We start from the raw sequence: 27,572 nt of genomic DNA on the forward strand, positions 1-27,572 counted from the left end.
CCTTCATTATCTCCCAGAGTTTGTTCAAACTCATATCCATGGGGTTGGTGATGCCATCCAACCATCTCATCCTGATGCCCCCTTCTCCTGTGCCCGCAATCTTTCCATCAGGGTCTTTTCCAGTGAGTCGGCTCTTTGCGTCAGGTGGCCAAAGCATCGGAGCTTCAGCTTCAGTCCTTCAGTGACTGTTCAGGGTTGATCTCCTTTAGGATTGTGAAGGCTAAGATAGTGCTTTAGGACAGTCAACTTCAGAAACGGGTCTATAAACACCAATATGACTTTGATGAAATTAGAAAATTAGAAGCTAGCATAACACACAAGGAAAAGCAAGCAATGGTCATACCACTTTTATTTTACGTTGTATATTACATTGTTTATTCAATATAGAAAAAATATGAATACACTCACAGTATTCTCTTTTGATTTGGTAATTCCACATGGTCAAATATTGACTGTTACTGTATTGGGTTTTCTACCCAATTAAAAAAGAGGAGGAAAGTACCTGGCAAACAGTTGTCATGTTAATAACAGCAATACCTTTCTCTTGCTCTTAAAAGACAAACTTTGAAAAGACTTCTGATTAAACCACTAGTTACTGGCTCAGGAAAATGTTTTAAAAGATAGAAATTAATTCATTCTTTCCCCCAGGAATAATTTTAAGGTAAATATCTTAAAACACCTTGGTTATCCAGGAGAAAATTTACAAAGGGGCCAGTCAGTGCTGAAAAAAAATCAAGTGGCAGACCCCCCTGAACAACGGTTCTCTATATAATACTACCCCCACCTCACCCCTGGCCAAAAAAAAGAAGCCAATAAAATAAAAACGGAGACCTTATATTAACATAATTATGCTGGAGAAAAGGAAAAACTCACACAAATATCAGGTTTCTTTTAAAAATCCATTTTGCAAATAGAATCAGTGATTATTTCTTTTGGACATAATACTTCCATTAAGTGGGTCAAACTCACAAATCAATGCTACAAAATACAGTATTTTCCATCACTTTTAGTTGTAATATACACTATGTACATAAAGTTACCTATCTTAAACTAAATACAAATGAACGTTAAAAACCAGAATCGGGACTTATAAATAGTGCAGAAAATGCAAACGCCAAAAATACGATGCCTCCTATGATCGTCACTGTAAAGAGAACAGAAAGAAGTTAAAGGCAAATCCCCCCGAGTCAGGATGCTGCCTGTTCTTCTAGTAAACGGACACTGAAAACGAATCAGAGACACTCCAACCTCATTTTCACAGTGAAATACTTAAGGTGCCCAACTCTCAATAGTTAGGAATCAGTTTATTTTCCAGAATTATATTAAATTCAGACAATGCTGACAAGCAACAACAGGACTATAACTCATCTTAAAGCCCAGGTATGGGGGTTGAACAGGTGGAAGGACAAAAGGGAGGGGATACATGTACACATATAGCTGGTTCACTTCTGTACAGCAGAAACACAGTACTGCAAAGCAATTACACTCTAATTTAAAAAAATTAAATTTTCAACAACTTCTGAACAAGCAAAGAGACTACTTCTATTCCATTTTTAAGATCAGCTACACAGGAAATTTCCAGCTGAATCAGTACATATAATCTCTACCTATGATTCCCAATTCTGTATGTTTTCAAAGCTTAAAAGTTCTCAAATGTCTACATAATTGTTTCACTGAGTTAAATATGTTGACAAAAAGCCACTATGAATCCAGTAATGCTTTGACGTGACTTTATATTTTACTAACATCCACACATGTGAAAAACAGCCCATGTTTGCAATAGCAGAACCAATACACTGGACTTCTGATTACTGTAACAAAGACATGGTCTACTTTTGAAGACACACACACTTTTTCTAACCTCAGTGATTCTGAACGTTAAATGGTATTTTCTCATTTACAAAAAATAGAAGACTTACCAGTTCTGACGGAGATCTTCTGTGCTATCATTCTTCCTCCAATGACCGCCAGTCCAGTGCAGAGGCAGTGTCCCACTGTTCCCCCCACCGCCACACCATAGGGGTCCTGGGGACAAGGGTAACGTTCATCTAAAGCCAAGGTGGAAACTGCTCCCCAAGAAAGAGAGCTGCTTTCCAGCCATGAAAAGAGGTCAGTAACAACACCAACGCAGGGGAAAGTTCTACAAATGCAGGTGTGTAATTTATAAAACGAGTAGCGGCTGCTTGAAGGAATATGTTCCAATTATACCTAAGACTAGAGATAAACGGAGAATAAACTTAATGTGCAAGATCAAAAAAACCTAATTCAGCCTTTCAGCAGTTGCTAAACCTATCTCACAGGCAGTATTTCACTCAAGTGAGTGCTAAGGAGACTCAGCCTGGACGCCTCTTCCCTCTGGCAGTATCTGCTACTCTGAACTATGCCAGCCTTCACAGCGCTGTCTAAAGATGCTTCCTAAGAAAAGAGACCCTGCCTCTCAACCTCTGCTGAGCTGAAGCACCAGGACACAGTACCATTCAGCAGACACCTGCCACCAAAGCAGACGGGAGGCAGGCAGATTGGGAGATCAGTGAAAGTCTTCCAGGAAAGACAGCGCTGAAGTTGTCCTTCAGCTGGACCACCTGACTTGGCAGCAGGCCAGCAGCAGGAGACAGCCATGGACACCCATGCGTTTCTAGAGAACCAGTGAGTCACAGGCACGGAGTCCATCATGGCAGGAGGGGGTATGTCGTGAAGCCTCGAGTGTAGACTTTAAGACACTGATTGGTCTCTAACTGGGGAGTGACACAGCGTGTGCTTTAAAAGTTAAGTCTAAAGTGAATTGGATGGAAAGAAGACAAGACCCAGCGATCAACTGAGAGATTCCTCCAGCAACCCTGCAGGAGAATGCTGGCCTGGGCTGGCGCGGGAGACCAGGCGGAGAAAGGCAGACAGACATGAGAGAGGCTGAAACGCGACTGGTACATCTTAATGAGATGACAGGTGGGAAAACATCAGGCTGGACACTCGGGGTCCTCACCCATAACTCTAGATGAACCGCAGTGATACCAAGGTGCATACAATAGGCAGAGGAAGAAAGGAAAACGGATGCCAACAGAAGTTACAAGTAGAGAAGTCCAAGAGTCAGCTGAGTTCGATGGAGAAGAAGCGATGGGACTGAACATAATCATCCCAGGAGAGAAGGGAGGAAGGTGTTGACGACACGATCACGAGGAAGGCAACCCTGAAGGATGACAGCAGAAGCGGAGCCCGAGGGAGACTGAACAGGTGACCAAGTAAGCAGCCTCCCAAGAAGACCACGGCAGGACCCGTCTGTGGCTGCAGTGAACTTAAAACGCCGCTGAGTCAGAAGCTGCAGTCAGTCTGTTTAGTAAGCAAGGAAGCAGAACCTACTGTTCCCGTCACAGCCAAGCTCTCCAAGACTGAGGGAAGCAGGGCACGAAGAAGCTTTACGTTTGGAAGAGAAGCAGAATTAAGGAAGGGGGTAGAAATTCTTTAGATGAGAAAATCTTGTGCATGCTAAAATGCTAAGATTGGGCTGGAAGAAAGGCAAAGATTCTAAGCTTTAAGTGGGAGCATAGAGGGCTGAGACCCAAATAGGCTGGAGAGGACTACCACTGTGATGGGTGGCAATGAAGAAATGACTTCTGCTTTCCTCCGTGAAGTAGGAAGCAGGCCCGCCTCTGGGGTGTGCGGTGTGTGTGCAAACTGGGGAAATGGAGACAGCTGGAAATGTTTTCATGCGGAGTGGAAGAGTGGGACTGCATTCCGCAAATCTGTGTATTACAACCAGTAAAACTAACAGAAGGTGGTTTCATTCTATTTTAAAATGACACCTGAAAAATCACTGGATTAAATAAAATTAAATGGTTCCTTTAATACAGGATTTTTCAGTCTTTGTTATTTTTTATGTTCCATCTTCAAAACGAAAAGCCACATTATAGTATTTGCCAAACTTACTGGACCCTGGAACTTCTTCCTCAACCTTTTTCTTTGTTGTTGTTTAGTACCTATGAACATCTCAAAGGACACTAGAGGATTCTGTGAAATTCAAAGTGGGAACGCTGAATTCTACTGGAAATAGAAATGAAGTTTAGACTAAAATGGAGTGAACTAGACTACAGCATGGATTATACAAAAAAGTTACCCCCCCCAAATGCAGAATATTAAAGTAACAAAAATAGACAAGAACATGTGTGCCCTGAAGAGCTCGTCGCCTGTCCCCGCGGCGCCGAGGGTGCTCCCGGTGTCTGGGACCCCACACGCATCGTCTCGCTCCCGCCCCAAACCACCCGGAAGCAGACGCCGCAGTCACGTGCTCACGTGCGGCAGTCAGTGTGGCAAGAGACTCGACCCCAGGACGCACACGCCGCACGGCGGGCAGCGGGCCACGGGAACCCAGGGGCGTGCAGCCTGTCCAGGGCACTCTGCCCTTCAGGGGACCGTGTCAGAAAAGAGCAACGACCCTGCCGTCATGACGGCTCGCGTGGCAGAACCACCACCACCACGAAACCATCACTTGCTTTCAAGTCCCAGTTCTGGCAATCTGAATGCCAGTAAAAAAGGCTATAAGTCAAGAAGAATATAGGGCAAAGCCATTAAAATGATGTTTAAAAAGAAAGTTTATTTTTAAACATAGGACTCAAACGAAAAATCGAGTTCCCTTTTTTCCCAAAATACAGTATTTTTGAGGCTTCTTTGACAAAACTGTCCAGCTTTAACTATTTTAGCCCTGGCCTTCAATTCTTGTTTTATATTTTGAACTGCAGCCTTTGCTAAGCAACTCATTCTTTTATGGTAGATACCTCCTAGGAGTTAAAAAATTCAAATCAAGCTTGCTATCTAAAATCTTACCACCTGACTAAAAACAATGTAATTTAATAGATATAAAACCATAAGAAACAGCATCAGTTAAGATCAACAAGAGCTGAGAAGTAGCAGCATTTCTGTCCTACAACTGTCTCAGCAGATCTTAATCTGTGTGAACAACAGACCCTCACGTAAACTTCACTACTCCCTTCAAAAGAAATAAGGATTTAATGTTTTCTTTAAAAAGTTATCTTTTACAAAGTGGCACCTGACAACTCTGAACAAGATACAGCAGGAAAGCCTAGAAGGCAGACAGTCTTGGCTCTAGTCCTTGTCCCTGCTACCAACAACTAGCTTCAGTCCTGGTGACAAGCCGCCCAGTCTCTCTGGGCCTCAGGAACTGATCCGTAAAGAAAAGGCTAGGACAAGATGATCTGAGGTGTCCTCTGCCTTGGTATCTTCTAAGTAACCTTTGCAACAAATTATTTTTTTAGCACAAGGAATGGAAGAACCCAGAGATAACTACTTTTAAGGCTTTAGGTATTTATTGCCAAACTGGCCTTTAATAATAATATACCAGTTTATGTTCTCAACAAATATATAAAGGAAGGTTTTGAGAAAAGAAAAGAAAAAAATAAAAAAGTAAGCCAAAACAACAGCCACACCGTCCTTTTGGCAAAACTGAATGAGGAGTCAAGAGAGCCTAACCTGACTGACCGTAGCGACTGGGGAAGGTCGGCTTCAAAGGTGAGCAGAGGTGTTAGATCTGAAACATACCGTCAAGGATATCAACTCATCCCTTGACCCACCCTGACTCGGCCCAGTGACCTGGAGCAAAGTAGTGTTAGTTTTAATACAGAAGCAGTCATCTTCAAGTACCACTCACCTCTCTAGCTGCCAAAACAATTGTAGTCAGTTGAGAGCGATCACCCCATTCTGCTAAGAACGTTAATGTAAGAGCCTGAACAAAGATGGGTGAAATAAAATGCAGCCACTTTTTCTGAGGTATTGCTGTGCTTGTACCCGTTTCAACATCTCCTGGTCCATTTAAGAGTTTGGTTCGTTGAAACTAAATTAAAAAAAAAAAAAAAAAAAAAGACATTAACCCCAGAAACCAAGTCAGTATAGCCCCAAATGCTTAATATTTCTTTTAAAGAGTGTTTAAAGTCTATGGGAATATGCTCTCAGAAGCTAAGGTTATGTGATCCCAAACTTGTCTTTTGAGCCACTGGTCTCACATGGCAACAAATGAAATACAATATTCTCAATTTTTCCAATTCTTCCCAACAAAATAAATAAAACATTATTTATTGATCATTTGTTACCCTAGATGCTGTGGAAAGAAACAGAGAAAATTATACACAAGTTCCTGTTTTTCAGGAGCTTATAATCAATCTAATTAAGAAACTTGATTACAAGTGTTAGACATTTATCCCCGAGGCCTTTCTCTACCAAATTTCCATTAACCCAGTCCTATCACAGCCAGATGTAAGAATGGAAACCAAACAGAATAAGCTATTTCTGTGCAGCCCACACATCTCACAGATGTGGATGACCCGGGAAACCTTCTAGATAGTGTTCACTCTTAATAGTTGAGTGCCTTTTCAACAGCACGCTGACTTACTTCTTCATCTTTTTTCTTTAATTCTGCTTGAACTTCTTCTAGTTCCTCTTGACCTTCATCTGGACTCATCTTTAGGCCTTCCCGAAGCATTCTAATGCCAAAAATGGCAAATAATGCAGTTGAAACATAGTATGTATACACCCTGGGGATGACAGTGGTGGCATAACCAAACAAAACTGCAAGAAAATGCAATGGTATGTCTGATTAATTAGCAGATTATACACCAACCAAAGAAACAGCTAACTTCAGAGAAGTCATCATTTACCCCTGTTTTAAAGGGAAAATGGTTCACATGAGAAGCTAGCAGGTAAGAACCTTAAATTCTACTTCTTTCCCTTCATTAATATTGAGCCCTTAGGTCTAACCAATGACCTATCTATCAGTTTAGCAAGAAATCAGTGGTGCAGCTGAAGGCAGCAGAGGTTCCACACAGATCTCTCGTGAGATCTAAAGATAATCATCTCCTCTTCAAACACCTTCTGCCAGAGGCTGGCTTGACACAGGTCACGCAGGGCATAGTACTTTAGTCAGGAGAGTAACTGATGCGCTCTACACATCTCATGGTCTTACAGCCTGGAGGCTGTAAACACGGTATTTCTTCATCACAAATCTAAATTACAAACCTCTACCGTGAAGAATCATGACAAGATTCTCATGTGGCATGACTGAAACTGTGCTTCTTTGCCAACTATTTAAAATAAATATACCTTACAAAGTAAAAACAATTCCATACACACACACACACACACACACACACACATATATACATAACAGACTCAAACTTATTCAGTAGTATTCTTTCCTCTCATTAAAGTATAGAGGGATAACTGTATAAGTTACACAAAAAACTATACCTGGAACTATATCAAGAACCCAAACCCTAACTGTGAAACACATTCACATTGATAATATGAAGTTAGTAATTAAAAACTATGGCAGAGCCAGAGGGCATTTCCATATATGTAATAAATACAATTACTTTTCACTTTACCAGCTCTTTTTCTAAAATGGGCACAACACTTTTAAAACTGCCTAATCAGATACATAACTGCATAGGTGAACCATTCCATGATTCATTGTATTACAAAATGAAAAAGACTTTAAAATCATGTTTAGAAATGTAAACCTATGCTTCTGTGCATATCAATAAGTTATACACGTTTGTGTGTATATGTGCCCCCGACACACAATGCAGACATATTTTCTAGTTCTGTCCACTGAAAAGGCCCAAATGTCTCAATAACAATGAAGCAGCTTTGCACTCAGATCTTGGTTTCTAATGTGCTTCCCACTAAAAGGCTCTTTAGAGAAATTGCTAATTCCAGGACTGGGCAAAGTAGGTACAAGACAAACTTGCACTATCTTGTTATATTAGAAAGGAAGGAAGAACAAAAACAAATAATAGCATGTCACAAGGACACAGGAGTCATCAGCCTGGAGGGGTCCCCAGCTGCCCTATCTTTGGTAATTTAAGGAACAATATAGTTAAGTAATTAATTATAAACCACTGAAAAGAAGGAGTTCATCAGTTTATATTAATAAACAGACAAACCAATGTGAGTGGGGTGAGTTCTTTCTTGGAATAGCATATCAGGGCTCACTGGTAAATGTGGATGGGGTACTGGAACTAGCCATTATTTTGCAAGCATCGAGGTAGAGTTCAGATCATGTAAGAGTCATCAGTTGATGCTAAACAATGGGGAGTAGGGTATTTGTACTGTCTTAAAGTGTCTCCCAAAAGATTACAAGTTAACTGTGAGGGAGGATAAAAAGACAGTGCACACTTTATTGGGAGATCAAAACTAATATCAGTGAGTGACAAATGGACATCACATGCTTCCAGATGTGATACTTTTCAGAGGGACACACGTCAGCTATGCAGTGTTCTTCTAGTCAAGAATGCATAGCCCCAATCTAGTCACGAGGGAAAATCTATGCAAATGCAAAATGAGGAACTGCCCATCAAAGGGGGAGGGGGATGTATCTTCGAAAAAGTATTATAAAACACGTAAGAAAAGCCTATAGAAACATTTCAGATTAAAAACTAAAAAGAACTAAATGTACTATCTGACCTAGACTAGATCCTCTATAGGAGGACAGAGACTATTATCAGATCAACTGACAAAATTAAAATATGGATGATAAGATTAATGTATCAATCTATGTCTATAAAGATGTATACTGTGTATATATATACTTTCTCTACAGATATATAAAATGTGCATATATACACATATATTGTACACCTAGAGATATATAGAGACATAGAGGGGTCACAAATGCTAAAGCAAATGTGGTAAAAATGTTAACAGGTGAATCTGGATAAAAGGTATATAGGTATCCTTATACTATCTTATTTTTGCAACTTTGTAAATTTAAAATATTTTCCATAAATGGTTTTTAAAAATTTTAGAAATGCAGCAAATCTTTTAAATGTCCTCAATTTAGTTTTCCTTTTATCTCCAGATAATCTAAAAGAACTACTTACTGACACAATCCCATGATTTCTGCCTTGACATCTCCATAGAGAGCAAACAACTATCTGGCACTATAACATTGTTCTTCTTTCCCTGGTTACTGTCCCTCTATTTCCTCTTTCTTTGGAAGCCTTTCCTCAGACACTCGAGTACTTTGGTTCTGTGGACAATGAGAGGTTATTTCTCTTTAAGCAAGTGATTTGCATCAAGTAAAAAAATCACTGACTTACAAGTAATTAAACTGAAAACATGTGGCACAAGAATATTAGTTGAGGGGGAAAAAATGGGCCAAGGGTTAAAAACTATGCGGAATGTCGATATTTACGGTACCTTTTTTTTTTTTTCAGAGATAAGACTGTAACTAGAAGCAGGGGGTGTCTTAGAAACCAAGAGAATAAAAAGATGAGAATGCCCATGAATGTGGTGTGAGGGGTTCATTAAAATGAAAACTAAACTCTGTAATTAGGAAAGCTGATTACTGAAGGCTTTGAAACACAAAGACTTTCCAGTTTGTGGAAGATGAAGTTTGTGAGATCTCATCTGCGTTAAGTTCAGCTTCCACAGGCACATTCCCTTAGAACCCATCTTGCCTGCAGCCGAGGAGGTGCGGGTCCTCCATGCCCACACCCCGCCACAGCTGCCCTCTGCCCCTCTACCAAGACGCCTCTCACCCAGCTTCCTACAGCGCCTTTCCCACAGAATAGAGAGATCCCAGGGCACCAAAGAGAGGCTCTGAAATCCTGATATACCGAGTCAGGGCATCACAAACCAGAGGGCTCCGGGCCTCCCCGTCTTACACAAGTCTCCGACGCCATGGCACTGAAATAACAGCACGACAGGCACTGCAAACCATGGCCGCGGGTGGGAAACAGGGCTGGCCTCAGCAGGAATAACTTCTACTCAGAAACTGTGCTGCTCTCACCGCCCAGCCAGGGGCATGCTTTTCCCCGAGGCAGGGTCTCACTATAACAAAGAGCGTCACAAAGACACTAAATCTCAGTGGTTTACTTGCCCAGGCAGCTCAAGCCTGGCGGGGCTTCCAGGCCCAGTCCCGCCAGCCAGCCACCTTAGAATTCTAGACAGACAGTTGCATGGGGACATGTATCACGTTTATTCAGTTAAAAAACCAAGTAAATGTTTTCTAATACAAAATAAGTCTGACTTAGACGGTTTACTATGGACCAATCATCACGGCAACTAGGCAGTGTGACAGAGATTTTTCATAAATTGAGCTAAATCTGTAGCTCCAAGGCCCCATTAAACATGTGATATGACACAACTTTAAAATCCCTTATTGATAAAAATACACTGAAATTAAAAATATTTCAATTTTCTCAACTACTTCCTTCTAAATATGTCCAGTTAAACAAAGGACCTCTAAATGAAAGACTAATATATATAAGTACAGTCATTTGATGAATTTTAGAAAAGTTTTTTTGGTATACTTGATGGTATCCAACTGCTTTTTAACAAAATTGACAGAAGGCCTTATTAAGTTGTCAGTTGGTAAATCACTTAAAATCACTTGGTGATAGATTAGTATGTGATTTTTAGCATACAACCCAGGAGTTCAATGAACTGAGTGACAAGGCTATAACAAAACTCCTTCCTGTCTCCTTTCGTAAATAAAATATCTCAGCCCTTATATATATATATTTTTTTTTTTAAAGATCAGAATTGACTTTAAACCTAGCTTCATTCTAGCAATAAGTATCATCCATGGACAATTTTAAAAGTACAGTTCTATCATCTCATTACGAGATGCATTTCCAACTTTTGAAAAATGTTTACTTAAATCTGTGATATATTTTATTTTGATCAACTCTGGCCTAGTAACTATAACTCAATTGATAAAGAAAATTTTAACATTTATAGACTTGATAAAGGAAATTTTCACTATGTTCTACAATTCAATTTAAAGGTGTTTTGCTACAGATAAATATGACAATGTGATCCGCAAAAGATTTTCAAGCAAAAAATTTATCATAGGAATAAAATTCTGTGAGGAAAGTAAATGAAAATAAGAATTAAAGGAGAGAAAAGAACAATGTAAATTTCCAAATGTTTATTTATTATTATTTTTTTAAAGGAATGATGGTGTTGGTGAAGGTAAGGACCAAACTCCCAATGATATTTAGATTCCACTGGTTGCATCTTATTTTTGGCCACATCTCAGCATACGGAACTTCACTCACCAGGGGTCAAACCCATGTCCCCTGCAATGGCAGCAGAGCCTTCACCACCGAATCACCAGCAAAGTCCACCATATTTTAAAACAGGGCAAGGAGACCCAAGACCTGGGACAACTGGTGCAGGCCCACTCTGGCCAAGTCAGGAAGAAAATCATGGTAACCTTACAGCTAGCTGCCTCTTGTTTAGTCGCTCAGTCATGCCCGACTCTTTGCGACCCCATGGACTGTAGCCCACTAGGCTCCACAGTCCACCGGGTTCTTGAGGCAAGAACACTAGAGTGGGTTGCCATTTCCTTCTCCAGAGGATCTTCCCGACCCAGGGATCGAACCCAAGTCTCCCACATCGGCCAGGTGGGTTCTTTACCACAGTGCCGCCTAGCAAGCCCACAGCTGCTCCATCTCCCAGCTCATCCCTTTGAGGCCCTCACCCACATCTGCCTTGAGTTTTCTATGGTCGCTCCTCCCAAGGAATACACTCACAAAAACTGAGAAGCGCCTCTCTTGATAGGTCTGAATTTTAGTGAGAAACTTTGAAAAAAGCTAGAGACAAGAATGCCAGGCGGAGGCTGTTCAGACATCAAGTTCTCTCCAGGGTGAGATGCAGCAGGAGGAGACTCTCAGAACCGCTTTATTACCCAGCAGCCCACCCCTCTTCCACCAGGCATCCCTGGCCACAGATCCAACACATTTCTAGGCAAGCAGTTGGTTCTAAACAAGTATCTATTGAATTAATTAGCTTTTATTGTAATTAAGGGCTTCCCTGAAAGGCTCAGCAGGTAAAGAATCGGCCTCCAATGCAGGAGACTCGGGTTTGATCCCTAGCTGGAGAAGATCCCCTGGAGGACCGAAATGGCAACCCACTCCAGTATTCTTGCCTGGAGAATCCTATGGACAGAGGAGACTGGTGGGCTACAGTCCAAATCCAAAGGGTCAGAGAGTTGGACACGACTGAGCAATAAACATGCATTAAAAATAATGTGAAAATATCCAAATAAATGGTTCAACAGTTGTGTCCTGGGCACAGCTGGGCCATACCTAGATGCAAAGCCTTTTTATGATAAGGAGGAAGAGAACTAACTGGTGTAGAACTAACCAGATGGCTTGCTTGTTTTACTTCATTTAATCTTATTATTCTTTAAGGATGGTGCTATTATTATCCTGAGTTTACAGCAAAGATTCTCCAGGGGCTTAAATAACTTGGAAAGTCATAATGGAGTAAAAATATAATTATTTTCCAATGATTTTTTAGCTTCAAACCTTTTCCCAATAAAATGTTACTTATCAAACAGATGACAGCAAACTTTTCTCAAAGGAAAGACTGGGGGCCCCCAGCTCCCCCAGCTCTGCAGCCTCCAGGCTTCACCCACCTCCCCTGCACAACCTCTTATCCTGAAGAAAGCCATCGGAACCCTTGGATTCAGAGTCAGACACAGCTGCCTCTGAGTCTCAGCTCCACTGCCTGGGAGCCACGGATGGGTAATATGTCCCTCTCTCTGTCCATGTGGAACAAGACAGGGGCTTGTCCTAAAGAGGGCCTGAAGTGTCATGCAACAGAGGGTGCTCAGCAAACGGCAGCCACGTGACCTGCTCCTGTTTGCATAATGTGCAAGCAGTAGAGGCAGGATTCAGCTCCAGGCTCAAGATGTCAGATTTCATGCCTTTCCTGCCACTCGCACCCCCCAAAAGCAGTTCCAGGCCCCTAAATAGAACGCAGAGAAAGGGCTCAGAATGCAAAGGCAAGCCAGTTTAGGAGCAAATCTGGAATGCTAACAAGAAAAAAAAACAACAGTGTCAAACTGGAAATTTCACAAAGGAAAGCAATATCCCCACACTTAGAGACTGCTGAAATTCCCCAGCACTGAACTCAAACTATCCAGGGTGCACCAGTTCAGTGTGGACAAGGCTGATGAGAAAACAATGTGGCAAACAGATCTGAGCAGTGAGGCAGGGTTTCAACTACCTTGAAAGACTGTGTTAAACATGTATGCCATCAGAGATTTCTTTTGTTATGGAATTTATTTTTTAATCAGTTTGCAAATGTAATATGTATTTTTAAACACTGTGTAATAAATGTTAAAACACTTATAAGATAAAAACCAACTATAACAGTTTAACGTTCAACATACCAAAAACTCTATCTTTGAAACTTCTTGAACTAAAGATGAAAAGTGAGAGGGGGCACAGTCTTTCAAAATAATTTTGGAGATATACAGGGAAGAGGTTTGAAGACCACTGATGCAGCCTGTTCCTTCAATTAGTCCACATGAGAGGAGCTGTCAGTACCAGCAGTCCGAGGGAGACAGGCCAAAGGTCAGGACAGGAGAGATTAGCCCCGCTCAGAGCCAGCAGAGGTGGAGAATGCATGGAGCCAGGGTCCGAGGAGGGAAGGGGCAGAGAGAGGACAGTCTTCCAGTTGTCCTTCAGATGGAAGCTTCAAAAATAAAATTCTCTGGTATTATTCAAACTCATTCCAAACAAATGACTTCACCATTTAAAACCCGCCCCACTTATCTTTCCTAGAATCAGAATTTGCTTTTGAAGAGAAAATTGTTTTTACTGTGAAATATGAATAATGCTAATGCTAATACCCACATGTGAAAAGTAGTAAATTCTTTAATTCAGTAAAATACTCATTATAATATGTTTAAAAAGACAGAAGTTAACAAGCATCCAAGCAGCCAGTAATAGAAACTGTCCTGTACTGTTTCATGAGAAATCGGCGGCATGCTGAAAGAGAAGGGTGAATGAGTATTTGAAATGTTAAGAGCTCGTTTTAATACAAACCACAACCCCATGAGGCAGTTATATACAATCTCCAGTTAACAGATGGGGAATTAAAGCCCAAAGAGATTAAGTAACTTGTCATTAGGTTAAAACACGGCAGAATCAAACTTTAATCCAAGTCTGATGCTAAGGGGGAAACTCGTTCTTTTCCACCCAACTACATGGCTCAAGGTAGCTTTTGAATCAGAGACTAAAGTATGTTCAATTATTTAGTGTTAGGTTTACATTCTCTTGGTCTTAATTTTTTTTTTTTTAATTGAAGCCTATATAATAGTAAGTCAAAAGTAACACAAACTGGGACTCTAAGAATGTTTCAATCCTTTACTAATAATGGGTAAGGATAGCTTAACAGAACACAATACACTGAACATGACTCCTCATTATGTGATTACCAAATGTCCATCAACAGGAAACATGCATTTCTCTGTGATGGCTTGAGTCCTATTTCTTAGATATTAGATATAAATAAATTTATCTGGACTTGAAAAAAAGAAAGCAAAAATATCCATAGTGAAAGCAAGGATCAAGGCACTGACAGCTCCTTTCACCGGGCCTATCTCAAGGAACAAGCTGTATCGGTGGTCTTCAGACCTCTTCCTTGCATATCTCTAAAATCATTCTGAAAAACTACTTAACCCTTCTCACTTATTTAATTTTTGGTATATTGGGTAAAATTGTTATAGCTGTTTTTTTTAAATGTTTGTCTTCTAAGTGTTTTAACATTTATTACACAATATTTAAATTCATATTACATTTGCTTGTTAAAATCGTCTTTTTAAACATAATGAGTACTCTGAATCGAATAAATAATTTTACTTTTTTTCCATCTGGATATTAGCATTAGTGAATAAATGAGGAGTATGTATCATCAGTAAGTGGTGCTGGGAACACTGGACAGCTACGTGTAAAAGAATGAAATTAGAACACTCCCTAAACACTAGACACAAAAATGAACTCAAAATGGATTAAAGCCCTAAATCTAAGACCAGGCACTATAAAACTCTTAGAGGAAAACGTAGGCAGAAGATTCTTTGACACAAATCTCAGCAAGATCTTTTTTGATTCACTTCCTATAGTAATTAAAATAAAAACAAAAATAAACAAATGGTATCTAATGAAACTTAAAAGCTTTAGCACAGCAAAAGAAAACCATAAACAAAAGAAAAAGACAATCCTCAGAATGGGAGAAAATATTTGTAAACAAAGCAACTGACGAGGGATTAATCTCCAAAATATACAAAGAGCTCCAGCAGCTCAATATCAAAAAGCTAAATAACTTAATCAAAAATGGAAGACCTAAATACACATTTCTCTAAAGACATACAAATGGCCAAAAAGCACATGAAAAGGTGCTCATCATCACTAATTATTAGCGAAATGCAAATCAAAACTATAGTGAGGTATTACCTCACATCGGTCAGAACAGCCATCATCAAAAAGTCTATAAACAATAAATGCTGGAGAAGGTGTGAAGAAAAGGGAACCCTCCTACACTGCTGGCGGGAATATCAACTGGTACAGCCACTATGGAGAACTGTATGGAGTTTCCTTGAAAAACTAAAAACAGAGCTACCATATGACCCAGCCAGGCATACCCCCAGAGAAAACCATAACTCAGAAAGATACATGCACCCAAATGGTGACTGCCGCACACAACAGCCAGGACACGGCAGCAGTCTAAAAGTCTATCAACAGAGGACTAGATAAAGAAGATGTGGCGCATACATACAATAGACTATTACTCAGCAGTAAAATAAATAAATAAATAAAGATCAAAATGATGCTATTTGCAGCTATATGCAGCACTTACTGAGTGAAGTCAGCAAGACACAGAAAGACAGCTCTTACATGACACTGCTCATAGTGAGTGAGTGGAAGTCAGTCAGCCGCGGCCGACTCTTTGCAACCCCATGGTCTATCCACGGGAATTCCCTAGGCTTCTTGCCTAGTGTGGGCTGCAACTCCCTTCTCCAGGGGATCTTCCTGACCCAGGGACTGAACTCAGGTCTCCTGCATTGCAGGCAGATTCTGTACCATACCATCTGTGCTACCAGGGAAGCCCATAGATTACACGTGGAATCTAAAAAAATAAAAAAAGGGTAGGGGTACAAATGAACTTACTTACAAACCAGAAGTCGAGTCACGGATACGGAAAACAAGCCTATAGTTACCAGGGAATGGGGAGGCTGGGTGGCAAGAGATAAATTGGGAAAATGGGACTGACGTATAGACACTGCTATATATAAAATAGGTAACTAGCAACAACCAGCTGCATAGCACAGGAAACTCTACTTAATATTCTGCAATGGACTAAATGGGAAAAGAATCTTTAAAAAAAAATGAGGAGCATGTATCTTGATTGTGAATAGCTAAAAGTTTAATTTTAAAAGTGCAATATGGTTTTTAGGAATTTATGTACTGAAAACATTTTCTGTTTCCTAAGTTCTAGAACACGGACCAAATTCCAACATAACTGAACGATCCAGTGACTCCAGGCCACCATGCGCCTGCGCGCTCAGCCACTGAGGGAGGCCCCGGCGCTACCACGCTTTCTCTTAAGTGCAACAGACGCATCAAGAGGAAAGAGCACTCACCTGATAAACACGTCATTAGGCCCAAGGCAAGCATAGCACCAGCCAACACTGTCAAACGGTTATAGCGCATCGCCATGATGGCCGCTATAAAAAACGTCTTATCACCCAGTTCAGATACAATGATAACTGATATGGCAGCCACAAATGCATGGATAAACCCCAAATTAGTTTGGGTAGCTGGATCTTCTTTATTGGTGTGAACTGGAGCAGCTGGTGTAAATCCTTTCTGAAATTAGAAAATACATATTAGCTATATTTTAAAAAGTCATTATTTTAAATTATTTTACTTGTAGGTGAATTGAGATTGTTTTTCTATTGTAGTCATTAGACTTATTTACTATCTAACCACTGCCTTAGTGATGACAGCAACCTCTGATTGATGGTTGCTAAAATGGAAATCCAAGCACAAGTCTACAAAACAATTTAGAAAAAGACCAGAGACCAGCTATAGTCACACATTAAAATTACCTTATTTTCTAAATGCATGTGAATTGAGTTTTTAGCTATGCCTCATTCAAATCTTTATTCATAATTTAGGTGTAAGACCCAAGGTATCCTTATCAAACTTTCAAGTAACAGGAAGCTGAGAGAAATTTCATGAATACTTAAGAGAACAAAGCAGGATCCAGAAAGTTCTCAGTAGGCTAGAGGAAGAGCTGGCTCTAGCTAAGCTGAGATCTAATATCGCTGGATATATGGATGGTCCTACACCAATACTTTAGGCTGTAACGCGGCCTAATAAAGAAGATAAGCTGAGTCTTTGTTGCTGTTAAGGCCATTCTGAGTTGAAAATGTGACCAAGTTCCAAGAAAGCAGCAAGCACTTTAAAGAGTTAACGACAAGCCCATCTTCTGAGCCTCCCAGCCCTCACCCAGAGTTCTGTACTGGCTCTGAGGCACCACTTTCTAAGAGGGCGCCACTGCTCTCTGAAGGTTACTTCAGACAGAAGAGACTCTAAAACCAGGGGCTGGCAAGCTACTGGTAAGAGCAGATCCAGCTGAAAATGATTTTTTTCATTTTTTATGGGATTGCAAAAATAGAAAAAGGGAAGGAGGGAGGGAGAGGGCTGGAGAGAAGTAGGAAAGGAACATTAGGCAACAGAGACCTTAAGGGAGCTTACAAATACGTGGCCAAACCTAAAATATTTATTATCTGGCCCATGACCAAAAAAAGGGTTTGCTAACTCAGGCTCTAAAACAATCACATAAGGACTGGGTGCCTATGTTCCAATAACTGAGAATGTCTATATGAAAGTCTCTGTGGGCCCAAGAGGTAGAAGTAAAAAGTTATAGGTGGCAGGTTATATTTAGCTTAACACATAGAAAAGAGTTCTACCCCATGAGGGTTTCCAGAGGTTGAAATGGACTGCTGGCCTGCATGCATTCTCAATTGTGTCTGACTCTTTGTGACCCCATGGATTGTAGCCTGCCAGATTCCTCAGTCCGTGGGATTTTTCAGGCAAGAATATTTGGAGTGGGTTCCCGTTTCCTCCTCCATGGGGCCTTCCCAACCCAGGGATGAAACTAGCGTCTTCTACATTGACAGGCCGATTCCTTACCCCTGAGATACCTGGGAAACCCATATGATATAAACTTGACTTCCAAAGTCCACGATAAGGATCAGAAAACTTTATTAAAGCATTACTCAGACTAGACCTCTAAGGTAAAGATTTGGGAAATTTAACAATTCGGAAAATATTTGGCGTCAGCGTTAAATCGAAAGGGCAGCCTTGGAAGGCCAGCTCATGATTAACAAAGTACCATTTTAAGAGATTCTAACTTTCTCTCCATCATCATTCCAACTATGCTGGTTTTCCTTTGAAAATGAGTTTCCTTTCTATTTCGATATCCTAAGAGCGGAGAAGGCAATGGCAACCGATTCCAGTACTCTCGCCTGGAAAATCCCATGGACGGAGGAGCCTCGTAGGCTGCAGTCCATGGGGTCGCTAAGAGTCGGGCATGACTGAGCAACTTCACTTGCACTTTTCACTTTCTTGCATTGGAGAGGGAAATGGCAACCCACTACAGCATCCCTGCGTGGAGAATCCCAGGGATGGGGGAGCCTGGTGGGCTGCCGTCTGTGGGGTCGCACAGAGTCAGACACGACTGAAGCGACTTAGCAACAGCAGCAGCAGCAGCAAGAGCATTAAACATGATAAAAAATATATGCATTTTCATTCAGCTTTCACTAATGCAACATTTTCCTCTTGGAAATACTTTTTGTATGAAAAAACGCTTGTTGCAAATCTTGTTGCAAAAATTTAGGACCCAAAATCTAAGAAAATATTTTAGGAATAAATATATACCATTTACAACCAATTTCAAACAGAAAATGTTTACTTTTAAAAACAAACACAATAGTCATCAAAACACATATTCTCATAGTTTCTTTATTTCCCAGCTATAAAACAGAGGCCACATTACTTAGCCTCTCCATTCCTCTACGAAATTATGAGGATAAAATAAAACTTGCCTTATAAGCACAAAGCAAAACAAAAACTGATGCTTGTGAACTATGGTGTTGAAGACTCTTAAGAGTCCCTCGGAAAGCAAGGAGATCAAACCAGTCAATCCTAAAAGAAATTAACCCTGAATATTCATTGGAAGGACCAATGCTTAAGTTGAAGCTCCAACATTTTGGCCACCTGATGCAAAGAGCCAACTCAATGGAAAAGACCCTGATGCTGGCAAAGATTGAAGGCAGGAGGAGAAGGGGGCGACAGAGGATAATATGGTTGGATGGCATCACCGATTCAATGGACATGAGCAAACTCATGTTTGAGCAAACTCAGAGAGATAGTAAAGGACAGGAAGCCTGGCATGCTGTAGTACACGGGGTCACAGAGAATCAGAAACAACTCAGTGACTCAACAACAGCAAAACAAAAACTACATATTCTTAAAATCTTTCTGTATACAGAACATAAAAAAAAAAAATCAACTTATAGTTTTTGTTATATATTGAGCTGGTCCTGGACAGCCCAAATTAGTGTTAAAGAGCCACCAACTGTGGTGTGATTAAGAATTGAAAACAAAAGTACCAGGGTATTATGAAGATGTGTGTATGTGCATGTGTGTGTATGCACAGTCAATTGTGTCCATTTGCGACCCCATGGACTGTAACCCACAAGGCTCCCCTATTTGTGGACTTTTCCAAACAAGAATATGGAATGGTTGTCATTTCCTCCTCCAGGGAATCTTCCTGACCCAGAAAAGGAATCTGCATCTTGGGCAGCTCCTGCATGGCAGGTGAATGCTTTTACCACTAGGCCACCTGGGAAGACCACTATGAAGACAGAAGATTTAAAAACTTAAAATGTTAATAAATGCAGAAAATGATCAATTACTATTCATTCATTTGTTGTCAATTACCCAAGTAATTACTATGTGCAGGGACCAGCTTCTTTTCCTAGTTCAACTTCAGAGGGGCAGAATGTAATGGTTTAATACATGGGCTCAGGAGTCAGATTGTCAGAGTTCAGAGCCAAGACACTCCTGGCTGCTGTATGATCTTGGGCCAGCAAGTCTACCTCCCTGTGACTCAACTCACATCTCTAGGATGAGGGGCATCTATCACAGACTGGTAAGGTTGCTGTTAGGATTAAGTGAAGTACTACACATAAAGCCCTGAGAACGGTGCCTAACACACAGTAAACAGTCACGGTCAGTTATGACAGCACACCACAAACGTGACCAGTTACATCACCCCAAAACGAACTTCATCATGACCCTCTTAAGCCTAGAACATGAGATACAAATACTTAATTCTGGTAACTATACAACATGTCCCATGTAATCACACACTAATTCCCAAAATGAACCGTACATTTCCTAGTGAAGGATGAGCCAGAGCAACCCTGTCCAACAGTAAATAATGCAAAAGCCACATAATGTGGCTTTTTAATTTCTAGAGAATTCTTTAGCAGTCCAGTGGTTAGCCAGATATTAAAAATAAAAACAGATAAAATTATTTTAAATATTATTTTATTTAACCCAACAGACCCCAAATACTACTCTAGGAATATTTTTCAAATGACTAATGAGATATTTAACCCTTTTTTTTTTTTTTACCAAATCTTCCAATGCCAGTGTGCATCTATTCACTGCACACATCTATCTCATGCACCTCTCAATTCGGACCTGCCACATCTTTTCAAGTGCTTAAGAGCAGTCACATGGTTCACAGCTGTAGTACCGAACAGTGCAGTCCAAGAGTACGAGTTTTTGGTAACCACAAGCTTTCTATCATGCAGTCCTACTTCCCTTCCTACCTTCCTATTATCCTCCTATTTATCTAGATTCCTCAAGATCCAACTTCTGTGGAACCTCTTGAGCAATGCCTACCCCAGCAGCTCCAGCACCTAAGGCTCCCACTCTCCTCAAAGTGAAGGCATACAGTGGGCAGTGAGTCATGGCAAGTACAGGACTGAAACAGTTTGAGATAGGAACACTCAGGGAGTTAACCTTTTTGTACTAGAAACAAGTATAAACATATTGTTGTCATTTGTAATAGTTAAAAGAGACAAAATAACTAAATGCCCATACACAGGGAACTGGTTAATAAATGGTAATTCCATTACTGGAATATTATGGGCTAAAAGTAAGAATGTTTTATATACACTATTAAGAAAAAAAAATCACTAAGACATTTTTAAGTTAAAAAAAGTATGCCCTATGTATGTGGTCACTGTATTATATTAAGGGGCGGGGGAGTCAGGCAGGTTTATAAAGTATACACACAGTTGCTAATGCTCAAGAAATCTCAGGAAACAGTAACAGTGGCCAGGGAAGGAACCAGGATGACTAGAACAGGTGTGGGCAAACTTTCTCTTAAAGGGCCAAATATCTAACTTTTTGGGCCATAAAGTTTCTTTGGTAATTACTCAACTCTGGTGCTATGGTCTGAGATCAGCCATAGGTAATACTTGAATGAATGGCCTAGCTCTATTCTAATAAAACTTTACTTACAAAAAGAGGCAGTCAGTGATAAACTAGTTTGCTGACCCCTGAGCTAGAAAACAAGAGGAGACACACTTTTCATCCTACATTCTTCTGTACCTTTTGGATTTTTCACCATGCTCATGATTAAAGACACCTATTGTGCACCACTTCAAAAATCACTTGACCCAATCTCTTACTCCAGCCATGGATGATCAATTCTGCAAGCTGTAACAGGCTTCAGGCAGATCCAACCAGAAAGTAACTGTTTTGCACACCCTTATTCACTACACTACCTAGAAGTGTGGAGGAGTCAAACCCTACGGGGCAACCTTTCACCAATGCAGAGGAATCAATTCTGAGGCTCATTTCATAAAGCTCCTGGAAAGTCTCAGCAGGATGTGTGCTAGTCACCCATGGAGCAGATAACTTGAAAATGCATGAGGTACATCGACCTCCTTCCCTGGACTGACAATTTGAAAGAAAACAGGCTTTATTCTGAGAACAGGGAGTAAACCATCAGATGAATGACTAGAGTAAGATAAGAAAGATAAACTGGGCCCACACTGAAAAGCCTGTATGTTTATGGACCAGCTCAGAGGTAGGGGAGAAGCCCTTTAAAGTTTTTGAGTGGAAGACACAAACGTAATTAAGGCACTGTGACTAATAGATCAGGACAGAAAGTAAAGAATACCAGCCACTGAACCAATTAATTAGGAGGTCTACTGCACAAGGCTCATGTTGAAGACAAAATAAAGGAAAAAATCCTGTACATGATGAGAAAGAAAAAGAATAGAATTTTTAAAAGGCAAAGATGCTATTCATATTCCTCTAAGGTATATGGGAAAGAGGAATAAAAATAAGGGGCTTGGTTTCACACATGTTCGACTTGAGGATAAAAAGCATTTCAAATAAAGATTTCCAAGAGGTTTGGAAATCCAAGAGATTTCAGAAATGAAACACCTGAGTTTAGACCAGCATAGTCTCAAGGTATGTATCTGGTTGCTGGTAACCTGAATGTATCAGCTAGAGCTTCGTAAGACTAGATTTCGAAGGGAAAAGGCAGAAATTACTTTGAAAAAAATGAACTTCAGACAATATCTATATTTAGGGAAGGGAGTGGAGGAGGGAAACAAAGAGAAAATTGTCTTGGATATTTAGAGAGGCAGGCAGAACACCACCACAAATGGTCAAGTTAAGGGCAATCACCATTTCACTGAGCTACTAACTAAACGCCAGGGATTTTCATATACACTGTTTTATTTGATACTCAAAAACCTTAAAGCTGTTATCCCAATTTAACATAAAAGAAGAAACTGAGAACCAACAGGGTTAAATAACTTCCTCAAGTTCATACAAACTGAGGTAGAGTAGGGCTCTTAAAAATGTAGAGTTAATAGTGTTACAGAAGAACTGAAAAAGAGCCCTGGATTTAGCAATTAATTAGGTTACAGGTATCATTCAAAAATGAAATTTCAATATAAAGACATGGGATGATGCCAGGTAAGAGAAGACTAAAGCAAGGTGAAAAAGCGGGTAATTCTCTAGTTAGAAATTTCATTTATAAAGCTGAAGAACAGAAACTAATGCAATCAAGCAGTTAAAACAATTGCCTTTCCCCTCACCCCCTCCAAACGGGAGAAACCTGTGGGAATGTGTAAGCAGATAAAAAGGAACCAAATAAAGAAAAGGAGAGAATAAAGATACTGAGGAAGTAAAGTACTAGAGGTCAAGAGTATGGGCACATGAACAGTTTGGAAACGGTGACAGTTTTGTCCATCACAGAAGAAAGGCAGAAAGTCCTAGCACAGAAGCAAATATTTAAATTAGTACAGAAAGGTCAGAAGCAGCGACTATAATTCCAACTTTGGCATTCCACTGGTCAGTTACACAGCGTTAAAGTAATGAAATACACTCTTCTCCTCCGTACAAATACCATTCTTGCAGACTTAGATCTAAAATCCAAATTATTTACATCCTGAGAGTAGGGTCAATAACTTATAATTAAAAACCAAAGGCAAAAAACTTAATATAACTCTTCTTTACTTAAAGTTAAAATTAGTTTGAAATTGAAAAATTGTGAAAAAGCACCCTCATTTAGAGAATAACCTTTCACTTTTTAGAATAAAAATATTCTAAATATCTAAAGATTCTTCTCTTTATCTTCAAGAAAAGGAAGAAAATAGCAATTAACAATGAAAAAATAATTTCTATTCTAGTTCCAGAGTTTAAATGAACACACATGTATTAAAACTGATACAGACAGCTGCGTCAGAATCTCCACCTACACATAATGAAACTAAAGAAGATGAAGATGCTTTCTTTTAAACAAAACCTACAGCCTGCTACCAAGAAAGAGATTGATGTCCCTGCAAAAACAAAAACAAAGTTCCTCAACAAGTTACCACACAAGAAGTGAGACTATTTGAAGATAAAGGAGTTATAGGAAAGCGCTTAAAACTGGCTTCCAACTGTCTCCTTGCCACTGCTTTATTGTATCAAGTCAGAAAAACCTTTCTGAAGTTGGAAAAATGTGTGTAAAAATACACGTGTAACTTAAACTGTGACACCATTGATAAACTTGGTTTTAAAAGATGGCATTAAAATAAAGAAATAAATTACATTTTATTATAAATATTCATGATCATCTTTTTATTTGTGGATGGCTTAGTTTTTTAAAATTTTTTATGAATTTACTGTTAATTCATATTAGAATAACATTTAATAATTACATTTTTATTTTAATGAATGTTTATGTTTGCTTTTATAAATGTTACAGTTTTGCAATGTGTTTATAAATTTTGACATTTGAAATGTATCCGGTTTCATTGATTTTTTTTAAATTAACTGCTCTGATAGTAGAACACCAAAAAATAAATGCAGTAACATCAGATCACTTCATTCTGAAGCAACAATGAGCAAGACAAGGGTCTTCATGCCTGAATGCTTCAGTCTTAGCTGTAAAGAGAACTGGGAGTTTGGACTAGATGGAACAGGACTGAAACTTAATGAAAAAAGAAAAAAGTTAAAAATACTGCGTGAAAAGCTTTGTGTTAAAAGATGCTACATAAAAGAAATGCCAAGAAACAGTAAAGTAGAAATACAGTATAGAGAATTTGTTCTGGGTTGAGAGGTAGGCTTCTGTGGATTTATCAACAGTGCTTTGAAACCAAAGCAGTCCTTCTTTAGCCTTCCAGAATACATAGCAAATTACAAATCACCTCCATTAAATCTATCTGAAGTCCCTGACCCAAGAAAGGAATAAGAAAAAAACAGTATGTCACTAGAGGTAAACTGCAGAAATGAAACGATCCCAGCAATCAACAGTGCTTTTTTCATGGGTTTGTGAAATGGGGTTTATTTTTAACTATGAGTAAACTCCCTCAACTTTTTTTTACCTGATTATAGAGAGAGAAAAAAAAATTCAATGTAGAAAATCCTATTAGAAGTTCAGTAATCTTGCTTCAAAGCACCCTATAAAATACAACTACATTTTTACAATACATCTTACATTTGAAAGCTTCCTAATAAAGGAGATTTTTTTTTCCTCTCCATTTTCAAAAGAGGAAACTAACATAGTGGCACTAACATAATGGCATGAAAACATTTATTTATGTATCCTACAAATGATCTGCTGCATGTAGTTGCAAAGCAAAACACTTGAAACTTCTCAATATTCAGTGATGCTGAATCCTTGCCTACATGGCTATTAAACTGAACTCTGACTTCCACCAAGTGGACAAAAAAAAGCAAATGATACTTATATTACACAGTTTAGAAAATATGTGAAAAAAACTTTTCCAACATACTGTAATACAAGAGAAAAAAAAAAGAGCTAAAACAAAAAGCTACATGAAAATACAATTAAAAACAAAAGAATTAGATTCTACTAAAATACAGAATAATTTCCTAGTGTCTAAAAACCACCACCAATGTAAAGTAATTGACCTCCAACTAATAAAAATAAATGGAAAAAAAAAAAAGAAAAACAAACAAAAAAAAGGAAGAACCACCAAGAATATATCAAAACAGTAAAAACAAAAATTATATTGTGCCTGTCCCTTCCCTCCACATCCCCAGTTTTAAAGACAGGACTCTTAGGACACTTAAATATGGTCACTGGACACTATTGCCTTTTTTTTTTTTTTTTTTTAACACAGCTATACTTCTCCCAGCTGTCCAAAAGGGTATCAACCAGCATACCTACCACTATTTGTATCTCAAAAATCACTATATGACCAAAACTTTAATGTAAGACCTGGATAACATAACCCCCAATATTTATTGCTTTAAAATAAACTTCTGATAAGGAGTGAGATGACAGAAGGCTGAAAGATGAACATTAAGAATGAAATTCATGAATCAGCATTTCAGTTCAATTTCAAAAGTGGACATGGCAAGCTGGGTCAGCTGGACCCAGGAGTCACAGGCAGGAGACAGAAATCACTTTTAGTCGGGAAATTTCAGGGAGGTCTTTAGAGAGGAGATAACCTGCTGCTTCTTGAAAAGTGGGAAAGGTTCTGATCAGTGGGCTTCAAGCTCATTAAACCCCTTTTACTTGAAGGTCTTTGTTGGAAAGCAACTGAGCACATGGCAGGCCTTGGATGTGAGCACAGTGGTATGACTGGGAGTCGAGCTAAAAAGCCTGGAGGTGTTGACTGCGGTCAGATTACCAAGAAACCTGAATATCCTGCTGAAGAGGCTGGACTGAAATCAGTAAGACAGGCAACTCACTGAAGATTTCTGAGAAGGACAATGCAATTCAATGGGAGGAAGATGAGCTAGGTGAGGACAGGCTGGAGGTAGCCTGGGGTGGAAATGTGATGGTTGAGTGCCCACGTCCTCTACTAGAAAAGACTACAGAGGATCTGAGTTCAGAAATCCACACTGGAAACGAGGAGAAAGCCCAGAGCCCAGAGTGGGATTAAATATAAAAACGCTGCTGAGATTTTGAACACTAGTCACTAAGTGATTTTATTAACATAAATTAAGATGTTAATATCTACTTAGTGAAGGCCAAAATGCAAGATTCTGGTACACTTATAGTCTTTGGCATCCCACACTGCTTGCACACAGACTATTCCTCTGCATTCCTCAGGGTTACTTCCTGCAAGCCAGAGCACGTTTTTAACAGTCACCATTCCTTATCCACATATATTTGGCAAAAATCACAGGGTGTGCAGCGCTGAATTTGGTAAACAGTCCGGGATAAGCTGTTTCAACAATGAAATGACAGATGTTATTATTCTCAGAGAATACGAAAAGCCTCCCAGCTGCCCTCCATTAAAAACTTTCTACTTGGGATGAGTATTTCTAGCTCTCTAGGATCCATCTGATCAACAGGACGCCTCCTTCCTCAGCAGCATCTGCATCCTCCCGAACTAAAGGTTTGCAGCGGCCTCCCAGCTCTGCTCTCCCCTCCCCCATAAGGGGCCGGGCGAGGCCAGGGCCCACCCGGGAAGGGCACACTCCCGGTCTTCCACCCCGGGAAGCCGGGGCCGAGCTCCCCTCCCCGCGCCGGCAGCCTGAGTCGAGGGCGGCGCTCCCGCAGCGGCGAGCCTGGTACCCGGCGCCGCCGGCTCCGCAGCCTCGCCCTCCCGGGCCCGTCCCGCTCACCTCGACCCGGGCCGGCTCGGGGCCCTGCACGGCCGCGGGCTGCAGCTGCTGGGCAGGCGCCGGCGGTTCCTTGTTCCGGTGGCTGAGGGCTTCGTCGGGAACGGCCCGGACCCCGGCCGGGGCCCACAGCAGAGGAACCAGCAGGAGCAGAAGCAGCCCGGGCGCAGATGCGCGGCCGCTACCCCGGGCCGCCGCCGCCATCCCGCCCGCCCAGACAGCCGCGCACCGGCGTCTCAGGAGGAAGTGCGGGCGACTGGAAGCTTCGACCCCGAGCCGTTCCCGGACGCGCCCCCCACGCCTCGCCGCCGCGGCTCAGGGAGGAGCCTGCGGCATGCGGGAAGTGACCAGCGGAGGACGTGAGACAGGGCGGGCCGGCGTCTGCCGCCGGCGACTGGTCCTCCCCCGGCCCTGGCCGCACGACTCTGCCAACTGTCTCAGCGCGGCCCGGCCCAGTTCCTCCGGGCCCCGCCCCCGCCTGTGACGGCCTCCCATTGGCCCGGCGTCCGCCTCGGCGTCGTGACGTCCTCGGGCAGGTTGAGGTGCGGCTCGCGCCGTCCTGCCATTGGACCCGGCGCTCCC

At 40.8% G+C, this 27,572-nt stretch overlaps 1 protein-coding gene across 1 annotated transcript; it reads right to left on the minus strand.

Annotated features, from left to right (window-relative positions):
• Positions 1 to 332: 332 nt before the first annotated feature.
• Positions 333 to 27,401, minus strand: TMEM165 (transmembrane protein 165). Its single transcript, XM_065914287.1, has 6 exons — positions 26,994 to 27,401; positions 16,442 to 16,667; positions 6,395 to 6,570; positions 5,657 to 5,839; positions 1,920 to 2,025; positions 333 to 1,144 (listed from the first exon to the last, which is right to left on the minus strand). Exons 1-6 carry the CDS (start codon positions 27,192 to 27,194, stop codon positions 1,068 to 1,070), a joined length of 969 nt encoding a protein of 322 aa, XP_065770359.1. The 5' UTR covers positions 27,195 to 27,401; the 3' UTR covers positions 333 to 1,067.
• Positions 27,402 to 27,572: the final 171 nt, after the last annotated feature.

Source organism: Muntiacus reevesi, chromosome 22 (assembly GCF_963930625.1).
Source record: "Muntiacus reevesi chromosome 22, mMunRee1.1, whole genome shotgun sequence".
Taxonomy (NCBI): Eukaryota; Metazoa; Chordata; class Mammalia; order Artiodactyla; family Cervidae; genus Muntiacus; species Muntiacus reevesi.

Excerpts from the sequence above, each read along its gene's own strand:
- TMEM165 (XM_065914287.1), bottom strand. The coding sequence starts at position 27,194 with ATGGCGGCGGCGGCCCGGGGTAGCGGCCGCGCATCTGCGCCCGGGCTG. Across the intron at positions 16,668-26,993 it reads CCGAGCCGGCCCGGGTCGAG|AAAGGATTTACACCAGCTGC; the intron begins GTGAGCGGGACG and ends TTCTAATTTCAG. Across the intron at positions 1,145-1,919 it reads GAAGATCTCCGTCAGAACTG|TGACGATCATAGGAGGCATC; the intron begins GTAAGTCTTCTA and ends TTCTCTTTACAG.